This window comes from Pleurodeles waltl, chromosome 6 (genome assembly GCF_031143425.1).
Source record: "Pleurodeles waltl isolate 20211129_DDA chromosome 6, aPleWal1.hap1.20221129, whole genome shotgun sequence".
NCBI lineage: Eukaryota > Metazoa > Chordata > Amphibia > Caudata > Salamandridae > Pleurodeles > Pleurodeles waltl.
Genome location: NC_090445.1, coordinates 1,445,442,621 through 1,445,464,619, shown reverse-complemented (window position 1 = coordinate 1,445,464,619; position 21,999 = coordinate 1,445,442,621). Strand labels below are relative to the sequence as shown.

Here is a 21,999-nt window from a genome sequence, read left to right as displayed (position 1 = left end):
CACTGAAAGGGTTCATCAATACCATGGCTCTACAGCAGCATGCATGGTAGAGGGGTGGGAGAGGGTGTGTGTGGGATGGGGATAACAAATGTGGAGTTTAGGAAGGAAATGGGGATATTAAACTCAATGTCAAATATCCTGATTACCAAAAGGTAAACACAGAAACAGCTGAAGGGGAAGGCAGGGCCTAGAGTGGAATGTTGACTCTCAGGCACCATTTATAAACTCTTCTGCTCTACTAAACCATGTGGATTCTCCATTATTTCAAAATATCTGCTCTGCAGGGTCTCAAACAAATGTGTTTTGTTGTCTTTTTAAGTGTGCCTGTTTCTGTCAAAAAATACCCACTCCTACACAGCGTTTTAAGATGATATTGCCATATGTGTTTTTTAAGGTGTTTGATGCCTTGTTTTAGGGAGGAAGTCAGTGAATTACACATGATAAGAAAACGTGGTCAAAAGTGAACAAAACTCCAAGGCCAGGTTTACAACCACTTTAGACGGCTGGCACCTCTGTCTGCTATAACTGTGAAAACAACAAACATCTGAGAGCTTTTAACTGGCACATGTAAGTTACGATTCCCTAGTAAGCTTAGTTTGCATTTGCATGTCAAAGTCACTCCTGACTTCCCCGCGCTAGAGGTATTTACACAGCCGCTGCCTGTCCTTTGGGGCTGATGTATCTGGCACCCCAACTATTTGCCCCTCAAGAAGAGTTTCTGTCAGGGTGAGCAAAGGTCAGCCTGACAGACACTCTTCATTTTCAGGTCAGACAGCCAGGAGCTAGACATGCACTATTTGCGCAGGCTCCCGGCTGCCTGAGCTGAATTTTGTTGTGCTGAAGAAGTCCCACCCTGTGGGCATGACCTCTTCAGCCTGGCAAAGGTGCCTCAAGGCCTTTCCCCTAATGAGGATGGGGGATGTCCTTGATTGCTTCGGACCCAGTCGCATCAGTTTTAAGCCAAGGCCGAATGTCAGTCAGTGACAGCTTGTCACAGAGTGGGATGGGGTCAGCAGTCTCACTGACCCCATCCCACGCTGACGAGTTGGGACTGCTGCCTTCCCTCATTGGCTGACCTGTGTGAAGGAGTGTGAGTGTGCGTGTGTGTCCTGCCTACTCACTCCCTCCTAAAATTACCAGCCGCCTCCAATGTTCCCTCTAATTTTTTTCCACTGTGTGCATCAGTGTAAGGTCTCTATGCCCTGCAGCCAAGGATACGTGCGCCAAGAAATTGGCCATTCACTTGAGCGTAGCACATAACTACCAAGATCTTTTGCATTTGACTCTCCATATCTTTGTTTTACCACTAAAGCAAAAAAGGGATATTTTTATAAGTATTGCTCCATGTAATTGGGTATTAAGGCAGTTTTGTGACCTGCTGGCACACCCCGAGGACATGACCAGTTAAGTATTGCCTACACCCCAGTTAGAGAAAACAGAAATCAGGAGGTTGAACCATTATGAAACTTTAATGAAACTCTCAGAGTGCAGCAGAGGACCATGCACATCAAATTTAGCAAGTTGTACAATTAGTTAACATTTACAATTTAATGAACACACTACTGATAAATGCCATGATTCCATACAACATTATACTGTCCAGCATTCTGCAGAGTGAAATTCTCCATGTCTTGAAAGGTCCTAAACAATCCTCTTTTTATATGTTTTGCCACCACATATTTATAATCTCTGTGACACCCCTGATGATGTTGTTCAGCAACACAATCACCCAGGACCAAAACCTTATACTTTTCATCAAGTCTTCGTATATTCTCAGTCCCAAAATCACACTGTGATTTTGTTGTTACTGCATGGAAATCAAAGCTTGTCCATTCCTTCAATTCATCTTCTGGGAACCTTCTTTCCCTGTGCTGACAAAGAAGTTTAATGAAAGATAAAATCCACTCACTGTTATACTCTCGGTCTGTACAAATTCATCAGATTTCTTACTGTGTTGCTCCAAAAGACAGTGCCGCCCAAGTACTGTTCCTTGATTTGGCCAATTTTTGCTCTTGCATACTGTACAGCTTCTACAGTGGTCAAAGAGATTTTCTGAAACAAATTGCATAAAGATGCAAGTTGACTAAGAATGCCATACGGTGCTGCAAGTGATAAATGGCAGTTTGAGTCAGGTAGTTTCTTGTAGCAGTACTTAGCAATTGGGTCAATCTCCTCAACCTTTTCATGCTCAAAGTATTTAAGTGCAACCTCATAATTACGCAAGAGTGCACCAACAGCAAAATGCCTGGAAAGCCACTGCACTTCATTAAGTTACTGAAAGGATATCGCTTCACAATCAATGACCAAAGTGATTTCGTACAGCTTGGACTTCCTTACAGGACACCGGTAGAACACAGTGTAGGCAGTCCTCAGTAACATCTCCATTTCCCAGATCAGCAGCACCTTTTTCCAGTCATCATCAACTCCCAAATTTTCTCAGTGAGCAACACAGTGCTGCTCAACTAGATGAAGAATGAATTGTGTAAGGCGGGCAGCAACACCATTGTTCTTTCCCAGCATCACTGATGCATCATTGGACGTTAACATGACCATTCTCATAAGGTCCAGTTCATTGGCAATGTAGACATCTCTTACAGTTGTAGTGATACCCTCCCCATCACATGTACTCAGAGTTACTATTCCCCCAAGCACTGTTTTGTGCTCTGTTGATGTTAGAGATCGGAACTTAAAGTAGAGGATGAGCATTTTTGTAACTGAAATATCTGTGCTCTCATCAATTATCAATGTATGATTTTGAGCGCTGTGAAGTTCTGTCATGTTGTCAGAGCGTATCACACTGTTGATGGCCTCCAAAAACTCAAAGGCATAGTTCTTGCTCCTCCAGCTGTCTGTTATCTTCACATACAATGCGAGGTGGTCATGGATGTCCTGGACAGACAACATTGAAGTGTTCATCTTGAGTGCTAGCAACACACGTTGATGAGAATCTTTATCTCTTCTGGCAGGGATCTTGGCCATTCAACCACTTCGAGTCTGTTTGCTCTGTCAGTGGCGGTTTCTGTCAGCAATGGTGCGCACTCCAAAACCCAGCCTGATAGCAGCACTTTTCTTTTTTAGGGTCACCAATACAGATTTATAAACTTTGAAAGTAGAAAAGTCTCCTGCTATCTTTGCTTCGGCTCATACTTTACAAATGAGGCCTCCATCTGGGTTGTATAGAAATAGCTCTCCCAGTTGCACACGGATCTTGCTCCATGACTTTGGTGTCTCAGTCTCCACAATTTATTTCATCCATTCTTCTTTGTACACAAGACAGCATTTCTTTCTTTGTGGTGAAGCGTTGTCCTCTGCAGAAGTGACAACTTTGCACTTGAACATTTGGTGGCAATCAGCCTGAGCTCACTATACTACAGAGCCTGCAAAAAAGGAAGATTTTTGAAAGTTGGTTCTTATGCCCATGAATGCAGTCTGTCAGACCGTCTTGAAGTACCTCATAGAAAATGTAGCAAGTAATTACCTGGATGTTTCTAATTGTTCTCACACCTGCCTGTCCAATCCCGTATGAGTACTGTCTTACTTACTGCCTGCAATGGAAGAAAAGATGGTTAAAACAGGATACACTGGAAGTGAAGTCTGCCAGATAATTACATGGGGTCTCTGCTTCATGCCTGCCCTTTCAAATTTTGGTGTAACACTGTCTATGATGTCTGCAATAGAAGAAAAAACATTGTTAAAACACATGGTTAGGTTCCAATTTCATAGATGCACCACAAAGATATTTAGCATAAGTTATAGGAGTTACAAACCCAATGTGCATGCCAGTTCCAGAGGCTCCACTAGAAAAAGCAACTGAATAGTTACCTGGGCTTTCAGTTTAGATGAACTCGAGTGAGTGCTCACATGTTTTCATGTTACCATCTGTTTAAAAGCCGGCATCATGCATTAGACCTGTGATGCAGCCTTTACAGGCCTCGAGATATCTGCTCGCACACTCACTAGGGCTAATCAGATTTTTTCTGGGTAATCTATTTTTCGGTTCCTACTGACCCTTTCTGGTGAGCTGACAAAGAACAGGTATTCAGTTCATTCAGAAAGTGAATGAGCAAGAAAAGTGCCTTTACGTCTTGTTTTTATTTTGTCACATTTGCTGTGGGTTCAGAGGAAGAAGTCCAATGCTTAGTTCTTCTTACAATTTGCTGTTTTTTTTATCCTGGGGTGAAGTGGTGCCTTTTCTGTCTCTGACTGCAAAGTTAGAGTATTTTGTAAAGTGAACCTTCTGACAAACGTGTTGTTCAGGGAGTGTGGAATGAAAAGCTGCAGGATGTCAGGTTTTTTTCTAGCACACTGCATGTAAATAGCTTGTAAATTAACTGTACAATATTTTGAAATATATTTCAGTAGTTTCTAAAGCATATTTTTTGTAATTCTGTGTGATGAAAACAATCTTTTTAATAGGATCAAAACAAGCCAGAACACTTAACTTGGTGATGTGCAAATGATAGACCTGGGATTCCCTATGAGGCCCTCATTTTGAACCAATTAGGTCACAGGGTCACCTGGGAATCCACTGTGTACTTTTGATATCACTCATGTTTTGAGCACTCTCTGGGGGTACATAGCAAAAACAGTGGTTTCTACTAGAAGACCAATGTTGTAGATTAGAGCTAGTGTTATAGGGTCCTGTAGAATTGCCATAAACCCTGTAAGGGCTGATTGTGTAAAAAACATGTTGACCAACAAATATGAACCCAGGGTTCATTATATAAAACAATTCTGGTTCATTTGTATTTTTAACCTTTGCACATATTACTGCTGAGAATAAAATATTTACCTAACAGTCATAGCCAATTTTAACCACTCATTTCCCCCGTCTCCTATCACCCTCACTATCGTATTTTCCCTTATGGGCATTATCCCAAACTGCGGTAAATACCAGGCAGGAGAACAAACGATCTGTTACAAAGAGCCCCCATTTGAGAGTCCCTCTGGGGATTGCAGCGCCCATCTAGTGAGGAGCACAGCATGATGAGGAAGCATGCCACCTTTGTGAGTGAGTGCTTTAGCATCCTTTAATGGATACTCCCGTTGAGACACCTGATGGAATGGCACACGGTTTTGAGATATCATTTACTTTTTCAAGGAGCATTCAAAATGACCCACCATTTTAGCCTTAAGAGAGCAGACTCATAGATGAGTGAAAGTGACTCCCTGGTTTTTGGCGGAGTCAATGGTTTGTGGGATACAGCTTTTTTCTGTACCCAAGGGGAACGGTTAAGTGACGTATCCTGAGTAAATCCATTGTGGTCATCCTTAGTTTAGCCTTTCCTTGTGCCTTGAATGTGACTGTGTCTGATACAGAGTATTTCCTTACCTGGAACCTCTTTTGCCTGGGTAGAGTGTATGAAATATGGTTCCGTCACTGATGGACGTGCACTCCCCTCTAGGTGCGTCCAGGTGTATTAACTTACTTTTTGTGGTTCATTTGAGGATGTTGCTTCTGTAGGTGACCACTTTCAAACCACTGAAGTACCCTTGTTTTTTTTTGGTCCTGAATGTACATTCTTTAACATTCTACCGAATAAATACCTATTTTGAAGCATCTGCCTTGCTCGGGGTGAAATTGAATTAATATCCATCACCAGCAGAAATGGATCGTGCTCTTGCAACTGGGGAAAAACTGTCTACTCCAGCTTTTCTCTGATACACAGCCAGCAGCCCTTTTAAAACTCATTCAGTGTCTGGGTCTTCAGCTCTCAATAAAACATGGATTAGTATCGACACCTTTGGACCATATCTAGAGGGAAGTCTTTGACCTTGACTTGTCCTGCAGAACAGTCCAGATGTTTGTCCCTTCATTTGAGTAGAGAAAGCAATAAACTGATATCATGTTAAATATCATGCAGACAAAAGAGACATGCACTGAATATCATTGTGGAGAGAGAGCGAGACATGCACTGAATATCATTGTGGAGAGAGAGCGAGACATGCACTGAATATCATTGTGGAGAGAGAAAGAGAGAGGGAAGTATGGCCCGAATATCATGAAAGATTGAGAGGCGTATCATAGAAGCTCAACCTATTGTAGTAGGAAGACATGTCCACCAGAGACTTAAACACAACTCCTAAAAAGAGAGGGATCAGCATACACTCTGAGTAGCGTGTGGGTGAGAAAGCTATGATCTGAATATGACACGGCGAACAACTCATAGCGAGACAGTATGCTAAATGTCATTGGTGAGGATGGGCATGGTGCTATCTTATTAAGCATGGGGAAGGAGCTCTGATTTTAATGGGGGATAGAAAAACCAGCCCAAACAGTCTCTGTGTTTTGAGACGTGACAACTGTGTTGTGAAGCGAAAAAAATACATTAAAAAAAAACATATATATATATTTTTATTGAATTTTTGAGAAACAGTATGGGCGGGCACAAACCAGCTTCTGCACATGGTAAACAAACACTGCAGATGTGGAAAAAGCAGACAGCACTCAATACATCACCATATGGAAATACAGTGGAGGTAAGCACATAGTATACAAAGGATGTAAGGTGACCTTTTAAGTACCCGAGGCATACATCAGTTTCTATAATAGTTAAGGTTCCATCACCTCTTTGGGAATTTCGAGACCATGGTATGTAATCCACCCTCCACCCCCCAGATCCTACTGAATTTATTAAGGCATTATCTGACCTTATATGTAACCCTTTCCTCAGCCATGTAGAGGTCCTCCATTCTTTCATTGTTGGAGGTTCAGCGACTTCCCAGTACTTCGCCACATCTCTTTTCGCTAAGACTAATCCTAAGTTACAAAAGAGCAGTTTCATGCGGAGAACATTGAAGTCAGTGGGTATACCCAGAAGTATATATTTTGGGTCTGAAGGAAGTGTAGCTTCTACTCCTCCAGCTATCTCACTTATCACTTTGTCCCAATAGTCTTGTAAAGCTGGGTATGTCTATAGTGTGTGGGAAAAAAATCCCCTCTCTGTCCCCTGCATGTTAGACACTCTGTGGTCTCAGCATACCCAACTGTGTGCAGTCTTGTACGATCAAAGTCGACTCAATGTAGAATTTTATTTTTAGTTGAATAAGCTGCAATTGTGATTTGATTGCCACTTCCCTTGGGTGTGTTAGGACTGTCCCCCCGTTCGGATTGTCCATTTCCCCCAGTTCTGATTCCCACCTTGCTCTCAGTTACTGTAGTTGATCTGGGGCATTATTATTGATAGTTGTATCCAAGAGACCGCTTGTTCCGTCAGCTCACATGTTAAGAGCCTGTCTTCTGGAGGAGCGCATTCGGGCATGTAAGGATTGATGGTGTCCTTGCTCCACATGTGGCAGAGCTGTGGATATCTGTAATATTGTGTGTTGCGAAGTTAATAGTCCCTCAGAAGTGATTGAAAGGAGACAGTCATCATTTTCAATAAGGTCTCCAATGGTAGAAATGCCGATTAAGTCCCAGGTCTGCACCCCCTGGATTTTCCCAGTTCGTTAAAGTATGTCTCCATCCACAACAGAGTCATCTGAGTAATTCTACGGTCCCACCCAATATATCGATTTGTCTTGGTCCAGAAGGCAAGCATTACCTGGGTCCCAGAAGGAGGTCTCTCGCCCCCTTTCTCCGATGTAGGTAATGGTGAAACGGGTGTTTGTGAAATTGTAATCGCGTCAGTGCGTATGTCAGTGGTCCCCCGAGGCATGGCACAAGTCGTTAATGACCAGTATATGTGATGTCCAGTAGTAAGCTCGGATGTCGGGTAAAGCAATTCCCTCGTTATATCAATTTGTTTGTATTATCTGAAGCTCTATCCTAGTCGAAGTTCCGGTCGCAACGTTGGCGCTGGTAATCTATCACTTTATCAATTTCAGTGAAAGAACATGCTTTGTCTTTTATGATGAGCAGTAAATAGCCTACGTGAGATCCTCGGTAAGATATTATGTTTGGCCCGCTGTTTTATCTGGAGCAGTCATCATACGTTGGTGCAATACTGTTCAATCTGTTTAAAAAACTATGTCATTCTGGCTAGTGGCTGCCTGATATGAAAGCAAATAATTCTATTAAGAGTATCATTTTTTCAGAGTCACAATATTATTTTCACAGGCCCTCAGTAAACTTTATATGACACCATACACTACTTTCTGAGCATCTAATCGCCCCCAAAGCGGGGAACATATTTTCTAACATGGCTCAGGTGTGCTAACGCGGTTAACAGTCCGACCGTAACCTATTGTCAACTTATTTTAAACTTAACATACATATTACACTAATTCATCAATAGGGGTAGCGCTCATATAATTGACCTTAGCTTTTATTTCTGCAGCTTCTTTTCACTAGATGCAGTGTGAGCTGGTGAATAGTCCGTTATTTGTGTCCCGATTTTCAAATGATCAACATTTCATCATCCGACTGCACTCGAACCATTGCCTAAAGGATGAGGCATTTGCATCTTAGTCGGGTGTATGTAAATGATCCCACTTAAAGAACATTTTTGTGCAGTAAGATCAGTAATGCTTTTCTTCCTCTGCTTGTCTTTTCTTCACGTGATCGTGATTTCTGAGTCCAATAACCTTACTTTGTTTAGTTGCAACAGAGTTCGACAACCTCTAAATCGGGTCCATAGGGACTGTAAACTATTTCTTGTTATTGACAAACCGAGCAGGCATCAAAGATTGTGAGTCACCACTCATAAGGATTAGAAATCCCTCATAATGAAAGTTAGTGCATTCTCCATGCACAAGTACGCCTTAAGTAGTATTGTAATTTTGCTCGTACGTGCTCACCAGTAGCCCCTTAGTTTTTTCTTGAATATAGGGGGGAAACCTCTGATTAAAGACTGATGGAAGGATGTGTGGTAGTCGTAAACAGTGTTTAATATGATAAATCTACATGATAACATCGTGAACCCATAGTATTTAAAAATGTATAAAGGCACCCATTGTGTTCGTGCTAAGAATAAACAGCAGCTGTTTCGTTTATGTTTGTGGCGAACCTCGTATACATTAAAAAAATACTCCTTACGTCCAGTTCGTGTGTTTGAAGACGTTCATAGCTGGAAATAGTTCACGCTGTAACGCCATACGTGTCTCCATTGAAACCTTATTAAAAACTATTTATCTGCTGCGTGTGCACTAATCATCACTGTATACAGATGTTTCCCCGAATTCGTTTGAAGTGTTACTAGCACTAGGGTCCAATGTATTCCATTGTCACAAATGCAAGGAAAGACATGCGAGTTAGCCCTATTCCGCCCCCGAAATAATCAACCAAGCCAAATGGAAAACAAATCCTCTGAAAACAAATGAATTCTTTATAAAATCACAGTTTTCTATAAACGCAAATCACGAATTAAGCACATAAATCACGCTACAGTTTTCATAAAGAAATGCAGGAAATGTGCTTTGTGCTGCCCTGACATTAGATACAAGTCTTTTCCACTTGCCCTGAGGGTGATATATGGGAGCAGGGCTGGCTCTTTCTCATTATTTATGATTCGCCCGGCTTCTCCCTAAAGATTAGACTCGCAAGAGAGTTACAGAAATAACACAGATTTATTTCATTTGGCAATAAACATATAAGGCACGGCCGCTGCGATTAGCATATCCGAATCCCTGATAGTCCTGCAGAGTGACTCTTACTGTTACTCTTACTGTTACTTAGATGGACACTGAGTGAGCCAATTAACTGGGCGGATGATATCAATGTATTCTTTATAAATGGTGTCCAGTTTAGTGGCTCGGCTCTGATAGCCAAGCATGGCTTCTCTGTAGAGGTGGGTGCTTTGTTGTACCAGCTTTCCATGATAGCAGCTTTGCACAACTGTACATTTATTAGTCCAAAAGAGAATTGTTATATAGCAAATTATGACATTTTTAAGAGGCAATGTGTAGGGGTGTGTGAAATTCACGTAATTCCCTTTTGTTCAATTATGCAATATTTTAGGAATATTACATTAAATTACACAAAATATTCTGCCATTTTGTGGTGTTTTTTTAATATGAAATCTGTTCTTGCCTCAATTTTTGATGGAACGACACACTTCGTGCTGGAAATAAGTACAAAAAAGACAAGTGACGTACGCAATCTCCATTCCCGGAGCTTCCATCATAGGATCTTTATTCCTGAGCGCCATTAGTTAGGCAGTGAGGCGTAATTTCATGTAATGTTGCATAAAAGTGCTTCGTGAAATGCCATTAGTCCTGTGAAAGGCGTTGGCATAATTGAAATTTTACCTGAGCCTAGATATGAGATATGTGACTGCCTGTATTATGGCCTAGTCAGAGGGACGCAGCTCCTTACTGTAGAGAGGCAAGGGATAATGGCACCAAGTCCATCAGCTTCTTGTACAGGACACAGCGGACTTGTCAACCTAACTTGCTGGATTGCTGAGAAAGATGAAAAATGAAGGATGAAAGTGGTAAGTGGAAAACCATATGTCTGTTCTCTCAGTTTATGGCACCCGAGTTGTGAAATACAAAGATGGGAGATAAATATTAAAGGCCAATAATTCGGGAAACGGAAACATGTCTGTTTGAGAAACATATTGTGGATGCCGCATGTCAAGAAGGCTGACTTAGCCATGTATGAGGTATACTGTGAGTTTATCTTGTCAAAGGGGTTGACTTCCCCATTTAGATCTATTATTTTTTTGTAGCAGTAGGTTACTGCATCTGCTATGTTGTCATACATATGCCTACTCTAATTTTAAGGACGTGTTTAAAATATGTGATGAAGTAGCATCTTAATGCTTTTATTCATTTTTCATAGTTAGTATATCAGTTGTGTTGTTAACCAACCTGAAGAATAAATAATAGAGGTAAAAAGACCACTGCTGTCCATAAATATTAATACGAGGATTGTGTGTATTTTTAAATTCCACAAGAAACGTTGAGAAAACTTCATAAGTTTGCAAAGTTTGCCTGCAAAAATAATTTTGCAGAAGATTTTACTTGCACGAATTCGCCTAAAAATAGAGTACACAAGTTCTCTCTAAATACTTATTTGATGTTTGATCTACTTAAAACTACTGTTTATCATTCATTTAATTGCAGAATCTTGAAATGTCGGCAATGGTCATCACATTGGTCTTAATTCGAAATATATATTAATAATGTGCTATGATGCTATCAATCTAGTTGTCCTTCATGGCTGTAAATTCAGATTATTTGTTGTATTCTTTTAGTCGCCAAACTGAGTTGCTATTTGATTTTGGCCGTTTGAAGAACTGTTTGTAAGTGGGATTTGTATGAAATTTATTGTACATGGGGGAAGGGTGAGGTTGCAGTATAGACCCGGACGAAATTATCCTTATGCCAACACAATCTCACTTAATTTCAATAATTTTACATTATGCTTGTTACGTGAAATTCCCAAATTTATGATACTAGGCCACCATTCAGGGCAGAAATTTAGTGTATATTATATGCCAGTTTATATGTAAGGTTTGTGTAGGAATATTCGTGATGGAAGTTTGGATAAAGCTATTTATACAGATGTTGTGTATGAATGTTTATAAGTGGAATTTGAATGAGGATATTCCTATATGAGCTTTGTATAGGAAGCCTACAGGTTTCCTGGTGTGCTTCTGGAAATGTGATGTGGCATCTCCTCTGGAGTCCTATTCCTCCTGTGCATACGTTTGCATAGTGTACAATTAGGCATGTTGGGATGGAGCACCCCGTGGAAGCTTTTGTTTTTTCCTTTTTCTCCATGGGATTTTTTTTTCTACGGTAGAGAAAACGTATCCCCGACAACCCTGCCAGATGTAGGGAAATCCATCTCCCTTCCTGTTCCAGAAGGGGAGGTGGCTCACATATCTTTACAACCACTTATATGGTTGGGAAAGGTTTGGATTAAAGTTTGAGAATGCCCACAAACATAAATTTTTGTGGGCATTCCAACATTTCCCATGCAAAATGTGCCTATCTTCACCCACTCCGTGGGACTTACGGCTGCAAATTCCCCCAGACGCATAGCAGATTTCTCCACATTTGTGGTGGAAAAATCTGTAGTCAGACCTGCACTTGCCATCTGCTTGGAATCCTTTGCCAATTCTTGGCATGCATAAATAGGGTATTTTCAGCTGTAAAATTGAATATTCTTCTGAAATTACCTTTATGAAAGTAGCCCTTACTTTGTATATATAAGATGTGATGTGTGTTTGTGTGATGCTATTTATGGGAGGGGTGTGATATGGAATGTTTGGGGGGAGAATTTGTATGATACTGTTTGTTGCTGGTGGTTATATAGGAATGGTAGTTAGGTGTTCTAGTGACTCTTTTTAACGAGTGTTATGTGCACGAATGTTTGATAAGGGAGTTTCTGTATTGTTATACACAGGGATTGCAAGGGAATGTTTTGAGGGCGGTTCAAATGCTGTTAAATGCTCTTGACTTGGTGCTTAGGATTTGGAATATTACATGATTATAAGATGTGTTTTTCCACAGCTTGAAGATCACAGGGGGTGAGAAGACAATGCTACAGAAGTGGCAGGTAAGGCTACGACTGCCTATCGTGGTAATATTTTGTTGTAGGTAGTCTTTGTGTGTATCGTGGGAGGTGTTCTGTGAGGTAACAGTTGTCGATGGGTGATTGAAAGGGGCTTCCACAGCGAGCTCTGAATTAAGGGTAGTGGGGCGTTTAAGAGCAGGGTCAGGACGGCAGGGTTTTAACGTGTGCAATAAGCGTGGTTATGCTGAACAAAAGAGGGGCGTCAAGAAGGAATGTGAAGAATACTTTGTGGCTAATTGATGTCTTCCCTTTCTGCCCCTTCTCTCTGACAGAAAGGCGAGATCAGTAACTTCGAGTACCTCATGTTCCTGAACACGGAAGCCGGGCGCACATATAAAGATTACATGCAGTATCCTGTGTTTCCATGGATTATCGCAGATTATGATTCTGAGGTAAATCTAACGTGTGTCAGGAGTGGATTAAACACAACTCCATTCTACACAGTGTCCGTCTTTTCAAGGTTGCATACACTGCACGTGGGGACATAGGCAGGTGCTTGTATGGGGGGCACTTGAAGCACTGGCGCCTGTACGCAGCTCTCGAGGCCGCTTTAATTGGAGACTGTGCGTCACGAGAGATGCGCACTGCGACTGCGCACATTCCAGTCAGATTGATTGACAAGGCCGCCTCGCTGCTCACGTCCATTAGGCACAGACTGTGTTGTCGCAGTGCGTTGCCCGTTTTGTGTTCTCAGGTTTCACAGTGGGCATGCTCTGTAATTTTCTCCGATACATATAGATAACGAGGTAATAGGATAAGCCAGGTCACTATTCAAAGAACTGTTAGCTCTCCAGGGAAGTCAGCAACGGCTTTAAAAATCACCGCAAGTGCACTGTGTACACAGAAGATGAGGAGAGCTGGTGGGTGGTGAAGGGTGGCTGAACAAGAAACCTCCACAGGAGGTAGGAGGAACTGGGCCTTTAACCAATATTGGCTACATGGTGTTATCAGATAACTCTAGGTAACCGGGACACCGTGTGTCCACTGGAAGGGCCTCCTCACAGTCCTTTGCAAACAGCAGTGTATGCCGTTTTGCCCGCAGGAACCATGTTTAATGTCACAGACAATTTTGTTAGGCTCTACCTGTAGCCTTGAGTAGGAAGAGACTATTTTAGTGAAGGGCAATTCAAAACGGGGAATTGTCTGGTTTGCAATGGGTTATGCAGAACAGTGTAATCCTGCTTGACCCAGTGCATGGGTTATTCACTTTGGCATGCGATATCCAGGGGAAGCAAAAAATGCTGACTACCGAATTACTGTCTATTCATCGTTCACCCTAGGCCATCTTAGCAGACGACTGTGTTGTTTCCTAGCTCTAGAGCTCAGTTTGTGCCAGTGGTTGGAGGCAGTGGTCACTAGCACTGTGTTTTTTGGACCACAATTTATTTATCACCATCAGCCTTCCACCCAGACAAGGTGAGTGAAAGGCAGAAATGGAAAAAAGAGGGAGGAACGGAAAGTCACGGAGGCAGCGTCAGAGGGATAAAGGAGGGATGAAGCAAAACCTGCGAGAGTGAGAGAAAAAAAGAAAGAACAAAGTGTTTGAAGAGGGGGGCATGAGGGAATCAAGACAAGGCAGCTTTCGTATTTGTTAACCCCGGCATTTGGCAGAGCCATCAGTGGGCTCTTAAGAAAAACATTTGGCCTATACAGTTTTTGTTTTTACAAATTAATTACTTGCCTAGCACCTTCTGGTTGAGTATCATCTGGAGGAGTGCATTGTTGTGCGTTGCTCATCTCCAGTTGAGGGTGTAAGGGATACTTGGCCACTATTACATTTCTCCCAGAGGTTCCCTGGAACTGGACCAGGTAACAGAGCTTCCCTGTGAATGCTTTCGTTGTTCTGCACTGCAGACCTTACTAGTAATTCGTGTTCAGATGGGTAACAGCTCCTACAGCAGTGGGATTCCCCACTCTGCACAAGTTTTAATGTTGTTATATCTCCTGGCCTCTTACTCTTCAACGTGATGCATTCTTGGCACTGTAGTTTTGGTTGAGCCAGATTTACTTAAGTGCCGAATGTCAATGGCATGTAAAAGGAAGGGTTTGAAAGCAGTGCATCCGGAAGCATAGAATCAACATACTGTCACACTGTACATCCACGGATGACACACAGAAGAGGGGAGGTAGGGCACCGTAGGGGCATATGAACCAAGGTCGACCTCTGCCATCCCTTGAAAGGAAAATGAGGTGAGAGACCACAAATCCTTTCCTCTCTCCACTCTTTCCATTGACCCTATCCCAGGTAACTTCATCAGCACATGGCTGATCGCTTATCGGGCGATGGAAAATAGGGGTTGGGCTGCCTCTACCATTAGGAAGACCCATTGCTTTAAGAGTCTGCATGTGTCCTCGCCAACATAATGGTTTTACACATCAGCGGGCTAGCAATTATAATGTGGACGTGGCTCTTGTAGGACATAGGACGGGATCCTTTCTCTACAGATCACTGACTCCAGCTCTAATCTCTTTCAGACTCTAAACTTTAGCGATCCCAGAACCTTTAGAGACCTTTCAAAGCCTATGGGGGCGCAGACCCAGGAGCGAATGCTGCAGTTTGTCCAGAGGTTCAACGAGGTGGAGAAAGGTGAAGGTGAGTGAGGCATACCAGAATCCCAATGGCGATCCAAGACTGCCTATTGCCCTGATGTTTCTTGCATTATCTTTCCCCAATAAAACATTTGTTTGACCAGCCACAGATGGTTTATGTTCTATGCGTTGGTGGTATATTGCTTTTGTGGCTTTGTACATGTATTTCAAGAAGAAAAATATACATACATTAGCAGGTGAAAAAGAACCACTGAAATCAATATACTCTATTAGACACTAATAAACATATCCAATATTCAATTGAATCAACTTGATTTTCCTTGAAGGAAGTTCCCTTGGTGTCAAAACAGATAAACTGAGAATAGTTTTCAATAGAATCCTTTTGGAATTAACACCTAGTTTTTTTTTGCCTTTGTGTCATACATTCATATAACCATTGAGTGCTGCTGTTGTTTTTCTTGCTAGGAAGCATTGCTTTGCTATTCCCAGGCTTATGTGGGTTCTGGTCATGACAGTATTAAAGTCCTTTGCAGCTTTCATGCTCACTGATGGGAATTACCACTTTTAGGAACACCAAGAGTAAGAAGAGGCGGGAACAAGGGTCATACCTAGCCAAATTCAAGTAACAGAAAATCCCTGGTCCTGAATACCCTTTAAAAGTATCCATTTTATTGACCCTAAAGAAGTAGCAATAAAATTCGTTTTTCATTTGGTGCAATGTAAGATGTCACATATGGTTTATTCATACATTCTCTCTTCTGTTTAAAATGGGAGGGTGCAGGTTGACACATGTTCGGAGGTCTGAAATATGCAGGATTCTACATCCCATAGCATATGTCCATGTCTCCTGGTTGAAGCATCCTAAATGTCTGTGCACCAGGCCTTAGAAATAGGGATCTTCATACCTGTTCCTATGTAGGAAAAAAAGTAGTATATTGAGAATAATGGGAGATGACGCTTCACCAAACCATGAATTTGCATACATGATATGAAGGTGCTACGGCATGATAAATTATGCCAACAGAGGAAACGTGAGTGGAATACATTATTCTAGTAATTGCTTTGAGAGCTATAAGTGTCACCATATGAGGCGTTCGAGTATAGTAATAATACTTCAGTTTAGGCCTTCAGATCTACATTCACTAATTTAATTGGGGAACTAGACTGTGGATTTAGACTGCCAATAGGGTTGCCGGCATCTAAATCAAAAGCCATCCCTTTAGCACTGTGAAACAGTAACCAAGGGACTCATCGATAGCCAACATACAGTCAGATGACGAGAAAATAATTCGAGATGCTCACAAGTGCTGGACGACTACGAGTCACTAAAGTACCCTCTTGCTCCACAGTTAGCTCTTCATAGAATCCAAAACCACTTACCAAACAAGATTTGGCAAATCAAGTAGGTCTCACCTTTGCGATAGCTATCGGCTTTGCCAATGTGTTTTAGCGATATTGCAAAGCAGTGCTGCTCCTGCTGTGGAGCATGGCTAAAAGTTAGAAAAAAGATGCTATGACGTTGCATTCACTGACTGCATCATAGTGCTTTTTTTCATACGGCAGGTGGGGGGGCAGTTTGAAAAACAGGAGGAAAGAGGAGAGGGAACAGGCAACACAAAAACGAAAGGGAGGAAATAAGCAACACCAACAATGGGAGGGTAAAAAAAAGACCTATGACAGTGGCCAGCGCTGGCTACGTTTTAGCTGTTGTTTTTTCTTACAGTAGGTGGGAGTTCAACACACTAAACAAGATTGGGAAGAAGCAACAAAGACAGGAGAAGAATGGGAGGGAAGAAGCAACATGACAAGAGATTGTGGGAAGTGGGTGGGAAGGATCGACAAGATGCCACACAGGCAATTTGGGAGGGAAGAAGCAACACAGACAACAGGATGGTGGAGGGTCGGAGTGAAGAAAAAACAAAGACAAGAATGGGGGTGTTAGGTAAAGAAATAGGATGGATAAGTGGGGTGGCAGGGGCAGAAGTAACACGGATAGGGTGGTGGGAGTAGAAGAAGCAACACAGATAAGGACAACAGGGAAAGAAGAAAATAGTACCTCAATCACAGCACGAGCAGAGGAAGGACAGTAATCAAGATGAAGCAATAACTACTTGGTACATGCTACACATGAAAGAAGAGGAAGTGAAGGTGGTATGCACTGGCCAATTAGGCAGCAGAAAAAAAGAGTGACGATGAAACCAACAAATGGTAAGCAATGAGTGGTCTCCAAACCCCTTGTTGTATGTAATATTTTTTGCAGGTGAATGTGCATGTGTGCTGCCTTAGGCGAGACCTCAAAAAGGAATAAGCCATTAGGACTTTTCAGTTTCAATGGCCCTAGCAAAGACTTGCCTCCACAGCAGCTAAAAAGCGTCCTCTACGCTAATTCCGTTGAGGCTAGTTTATGTACACATATAATAATCCTCTGCCACAAAACATGCAGTTTCTTGAAAAAGCTGTGTAGCATATGCAGGTTGGGAGACATTTTGAAAAGAAGTGTCAAAGCACAAATACAATAAGATCCATATATTGTGAAAACGCATGTGGGTATACAGCATACATGTCAACATTTAAAATCAGGAAAAATTGACATTTTGAAAATACAGCAAAGGAATTTACTTTTTGCAGTTTACTTCCATGCAAGTGGAAGCAGTTTTAGGTGGGGTGCTAAAATTAAGTCTTTTTTGGCTTCAAAAACTGGGAATTGTGGCCCCTCCCTCCACCTCCTTTAAATCTGGGGCTTTGGCATGTATAATTACTGGGAAAACATCTCAGTGACAAAGAAAGACGGGATTGGCAAAACCGATAGGTCTCGCCAATGCAAGAGCTATTGTCTTTGCCGATGTTTTTTTAGCCAAGTTGTATAGCAGCACGGCTGCTGTTCAGAATGCCTGAAAGTCGGCGGTAAAGTGCTCTAAGGTCCGACCAGCACTTGCAGCGTCATAGCACGATCTTGTCTGGAAGGCGAGACGAGCAACTCAGCACGAGGGCGGTGCAAGCAATACAACTACCCAGTCCTAAGGAAGGGTTGATACAAAGAGAGAATGTGTGGGTGATGCCCAGAGCTGTCGAATTTGGATATAAGGAACCTGCTTTGAGTCTCTGCATCTACTCTAAATCATGTGATTCTGGGCAAAACAGTGAATCTTCCTGTGCCTACAAAATAAATGTGACCTTGTGTGATGTAACTTGTGCTCAGCTAAAGCGTTCCAGTGCCTAGTTTGCACTTTACCAAAGTGCATAAAAAAACAGAGAGAGAAAAAAAAGAGGAATGCATAGAGGGAGGGGGCGAGAGGGAAAAACATATGGAAGGAAATGAGGAGGAATATAGAAAGGGAGAGAGCAATATAAGTGTGGTGGGGGTTTCACGGAAGCGCACAACAGCGCTATAACAAAGTGCATTAAAAAACTCTAGGGAGAAAAAGAAGTAGGAATATGGGGGGGTGAGAGCTCAAAAATGGGTGGGTGAAGGAATACCGAGAGTGAGGAGGCGAGAGAGCGCAATATTGGTGCAGGTGGGGTTTCACAGAAGCACAGAGCAGCACTGGGAAGGAAAAGAAACAAGATGGGTGGGGATATGGGAGACAAGCTGAAATCTCAAGCACTCATATGGAGTGCATGAAAAAATAGTTCCAAAAACAGGAGCATTGGAAGGACTCAGGTACTTGGTCCATACTCCAGGGGAGGGCCAAATATAAGAAGGCATGAGGAACGCATGCCATGACAAACGGTAACAAGGCAAATGAGAGTGATACTGAAGCTGATCAATGGCTGTAAGCCCACTGATTGTAAACAACATGTCTTGAAGAAACAGTGCTTGCACTGTTAATGCAACCTAAAATAAAAATGATCATCAATGAGGTGTCCAACTAAAGCAAGACACTCTTCAAAATTATCAGTCTCTGTGTAAACCCCACAGCCAAGCCCATACTTTCTGACTTAGAAATAAAACATCTGAAAAGTGCTCATGCCACAATTATACACTATCAATGCATCCCTCCTTCATGATACTTTCATGGATATCCTTAAAATAGGGTATATACTGCTTCTCCTTACCAAACTAAGTCTAAACCCAGATGACCTAGTTTACTATTGAATGATAAGACACCTGTCTTTCCTGTAAAACAAATCATCGAGAAGGTGAACAATGACAGCCGGTAATTTTACGAGAGAGGGGGATAGGGGAGGGGAGGTTACATATGCACATGTAAACCTACTCACACCCATTTATTCACATACGCACACACACCCATTCACAACACTCACTAACAAATACACATACATTCATAAGCACATGCACGCACAAAACATAAAAATAAAACGTACCTCAGCAGCTCCGATATGGAAACCTAGGAGGTCCCAGAAGGGTTGGGACTGCTGCCTTCCCTCACTTGCTGACCTAAGGCCAGTCAGTGAGGGAAGGCAGCAGTTCAATTTGTTGAAGAGTGGGATGGGGTCAGTGAGACTGCTGACCCAATACCACTCTGATGAGGTGACACTGATTGACACTCAGCCCTGGGTACTTCAGGGCTTAAAACTGATGCACCCAATTCTGAAGCAGTCAGTGATGTTCCCCCTCGTCAGGAGATGGAGGGCCTACAGACAGCTTTGCCAGGCTGAAGAGGACATGCCAACTGGGCTGTGACTTTTTCAGCTCAGCAGAGTTCAGCTCAGGCAGCCAGGAGTCTGCACATTTAGCGCAAGTCCAGCTCCTGGCTGCCTGACCTGAACCAGAAGAGTATCTGTCAGGTGACTTTTGTTCAGCCTGACAGATACTCTTCATGTCAGGAAAAAGGTAGAAGCGTGGCCCTATACGGATGGGCTGCTGCTGAAGGCCAAAAACAACCAGCTCACTGAAAATAGTCAAATTCAGTGCATGACTGACAATAAGGTTTCAGAGTTTTCTGCAGAATGGAGACAGCCACCATTCAAGCAGATACCACTAACAATGGTGACTCTTTATCCTGTTTGATCTTTCTGAGGCCTTCCACAGAATGAATCACTAAGCAGTGCTGTATAGTCAGGCAAAAGAACTGGCTTCAAAGCCATCATCCTACAGTGATTTGCATCTTATTTGAAGAACAGATCCCAGCCGATCCAAAGGGAAACAAGCATGCGAAAGACTGCCTAGATAGAAACATTCAGCGCACTACAGCACCCCATCCTCCGATCAATGATTTTCAAATTATACATTCAATCTCTAGAAGTCTTATTGGCAACAAAGACGTCAGAGTCCACCAATATGTAGATGTCACTCAACTCTAACTTCAGGTAACATCAAACTAAGAAAATAACCATGGAAGACCTGCCTCACCACCATCCAGGCCCTGATGTCCAAGGACAGTCTCACTAAACTCCCCAAACATGGGTTTGTGGTCATCGCAAATGACTGCATTTAACGTACAGCCTAGAAATGCTTGTCATAATAAACTTAAATGGCTTAAGACCACAACACATCCAAAGTGCCAAGTGTCTGCGCTACCATCGCGATTCTACAACCGATTTCGTATTTCAAACTGACATGCACAAAACTAAGGCCACCTGGATTCTGCTATGCCTGCTTCTCAGAGTGAAGCCATTCCTCTACAGAAAGATTCTAGAACTGCTGTCCAAGCATTGCTGCTCTCTCACAACGAAAGAAGAAACACTCTCATTTCAGGCATCTCATCTAAAAAGTATTCTTCATATGCGGTGGCTCAGCTCCTCCAAGATCTTCGAAAATAATTACTTTGTGATTTTGATAATATGGTAGCCTAATCTGCCAAACATCAGGCATGTAGCGCTTTTTGTGAAAATTCCTTAATAATGTCTTGCTTCTATATACATCTAGTCAAATTTCACTTACATATAAACAAAGCCACGCCATAGCCTTTCAAACTCATGACTGTTGTTTATATGTGTTTTAGATGCAGCGAATCCAATTTTGTAAACACAGTCTTATCTTTATAGTCCCAATATAAGCAGGATAGTCCCATTAGTTCAAATCAAATATAAGAAGCACTTATATTCCATCCCCCAATGTGAAGCTTGCTGTCTTAAGGTGCACTATGATAAAAAACTGTGTTTTTGTGTTTTGTACATTCCCATTTGTTTACAATTGGCACAAATAAAAATTGGGTTTTACTCATTCATGTTCAGTGCTCATTAGAAATGTGCCTAACAGTCTTAGAGGAAAACAGAGAAAGGGTGCATCTATTCTGTTAAGTAATCACTCTTATCACTGTAATATGGCAGTACAAATGTTTAGGTCCTTTCTCCCTCAATACACTTTATCCTGTTATGTTTCAACCTGTGCTGCCCTTATTTATGAACAAGTCTTCATTGCATTACTGCTTTTAATGGAAGTATTTCAGGCGGAGGGGATTTCTGGTTGCAGTTTATCGTGTTCGGTGTTTTTGGCACTGCTCAAATGTGCTCTTTAGCACCTTGTTTTGTGTTGTAACACTCCGACGTGCAAAACCCAGCACAATCACCAGATTAAAGACCACAAAATGCAAGAAAGAAAAAAATCAGACACCAAGGTTTCTTCAGCTGAGCCCCCAAAAATTGGAACACCACGCTGACCAAAATCAACCAGGCACCCTCCCTCCACTTTAAACAGCACCTCACTGCATGGCGAACTAACAGTCTTTCATACATGAGGAATGATCCCTCTTCCTATGCCTAGTTCCTGACACCACTCCCCCCTATTTCTTCGATGGCAACGCCCCAGTTGCTCATCTCACAACCGTACCTGTGTCTCAGCCGTCCCTTATCTATCCTTCCTTCAAATGTCGAGCTCTGTGGTGTAGTTAGCTTTGCAATTTACAAATTCTTTGACCTACAGAGCTGGATACAGTGCTTCAGATGAACCCTCAAACCAGTATAAAACGATTCTTCATATTTTACATTAGAATTTCATACAGGGATTCAGATGTGCCCTCTAGAACTCTTGGTAAGGATCTACTAACTGATAGGTACAAACAGACATAATCTCCTTTTCT

The 21,999-nt window shown here is 42.2% G+C and overlaps 1 protein-coding gene across 2 annotated transcripts in view; it reads left to right on the top strand.

Moving 5' to 3' along the window:
* The window catches only part of WDFY4 (WDFY family member 4), a 778,336-nt gene that overhangs the window by 629,108 nt on the left and 127,229 nt on the right, over positions 1-21,999 (top strand). For both annotated transcript variants that reach the window (XM_069240880.1, XM_069240879.1), the window contains exons 49-51: positions 12,403-12,448; positions 12,739-12,858; positions 14,942-15,059. In XM_069240880.1, coding sequence (XP_069096981.1) covers positions 12,403-12,448; positions 12,739-12,858; positions 14,942-15,059 — 284 coding nt within the window. The remainder of the gene's footprint in view (positions 1-12,402; positions 12,449-12,738; positions 12,859-14,941; positions 15,060-21,999) is intronic.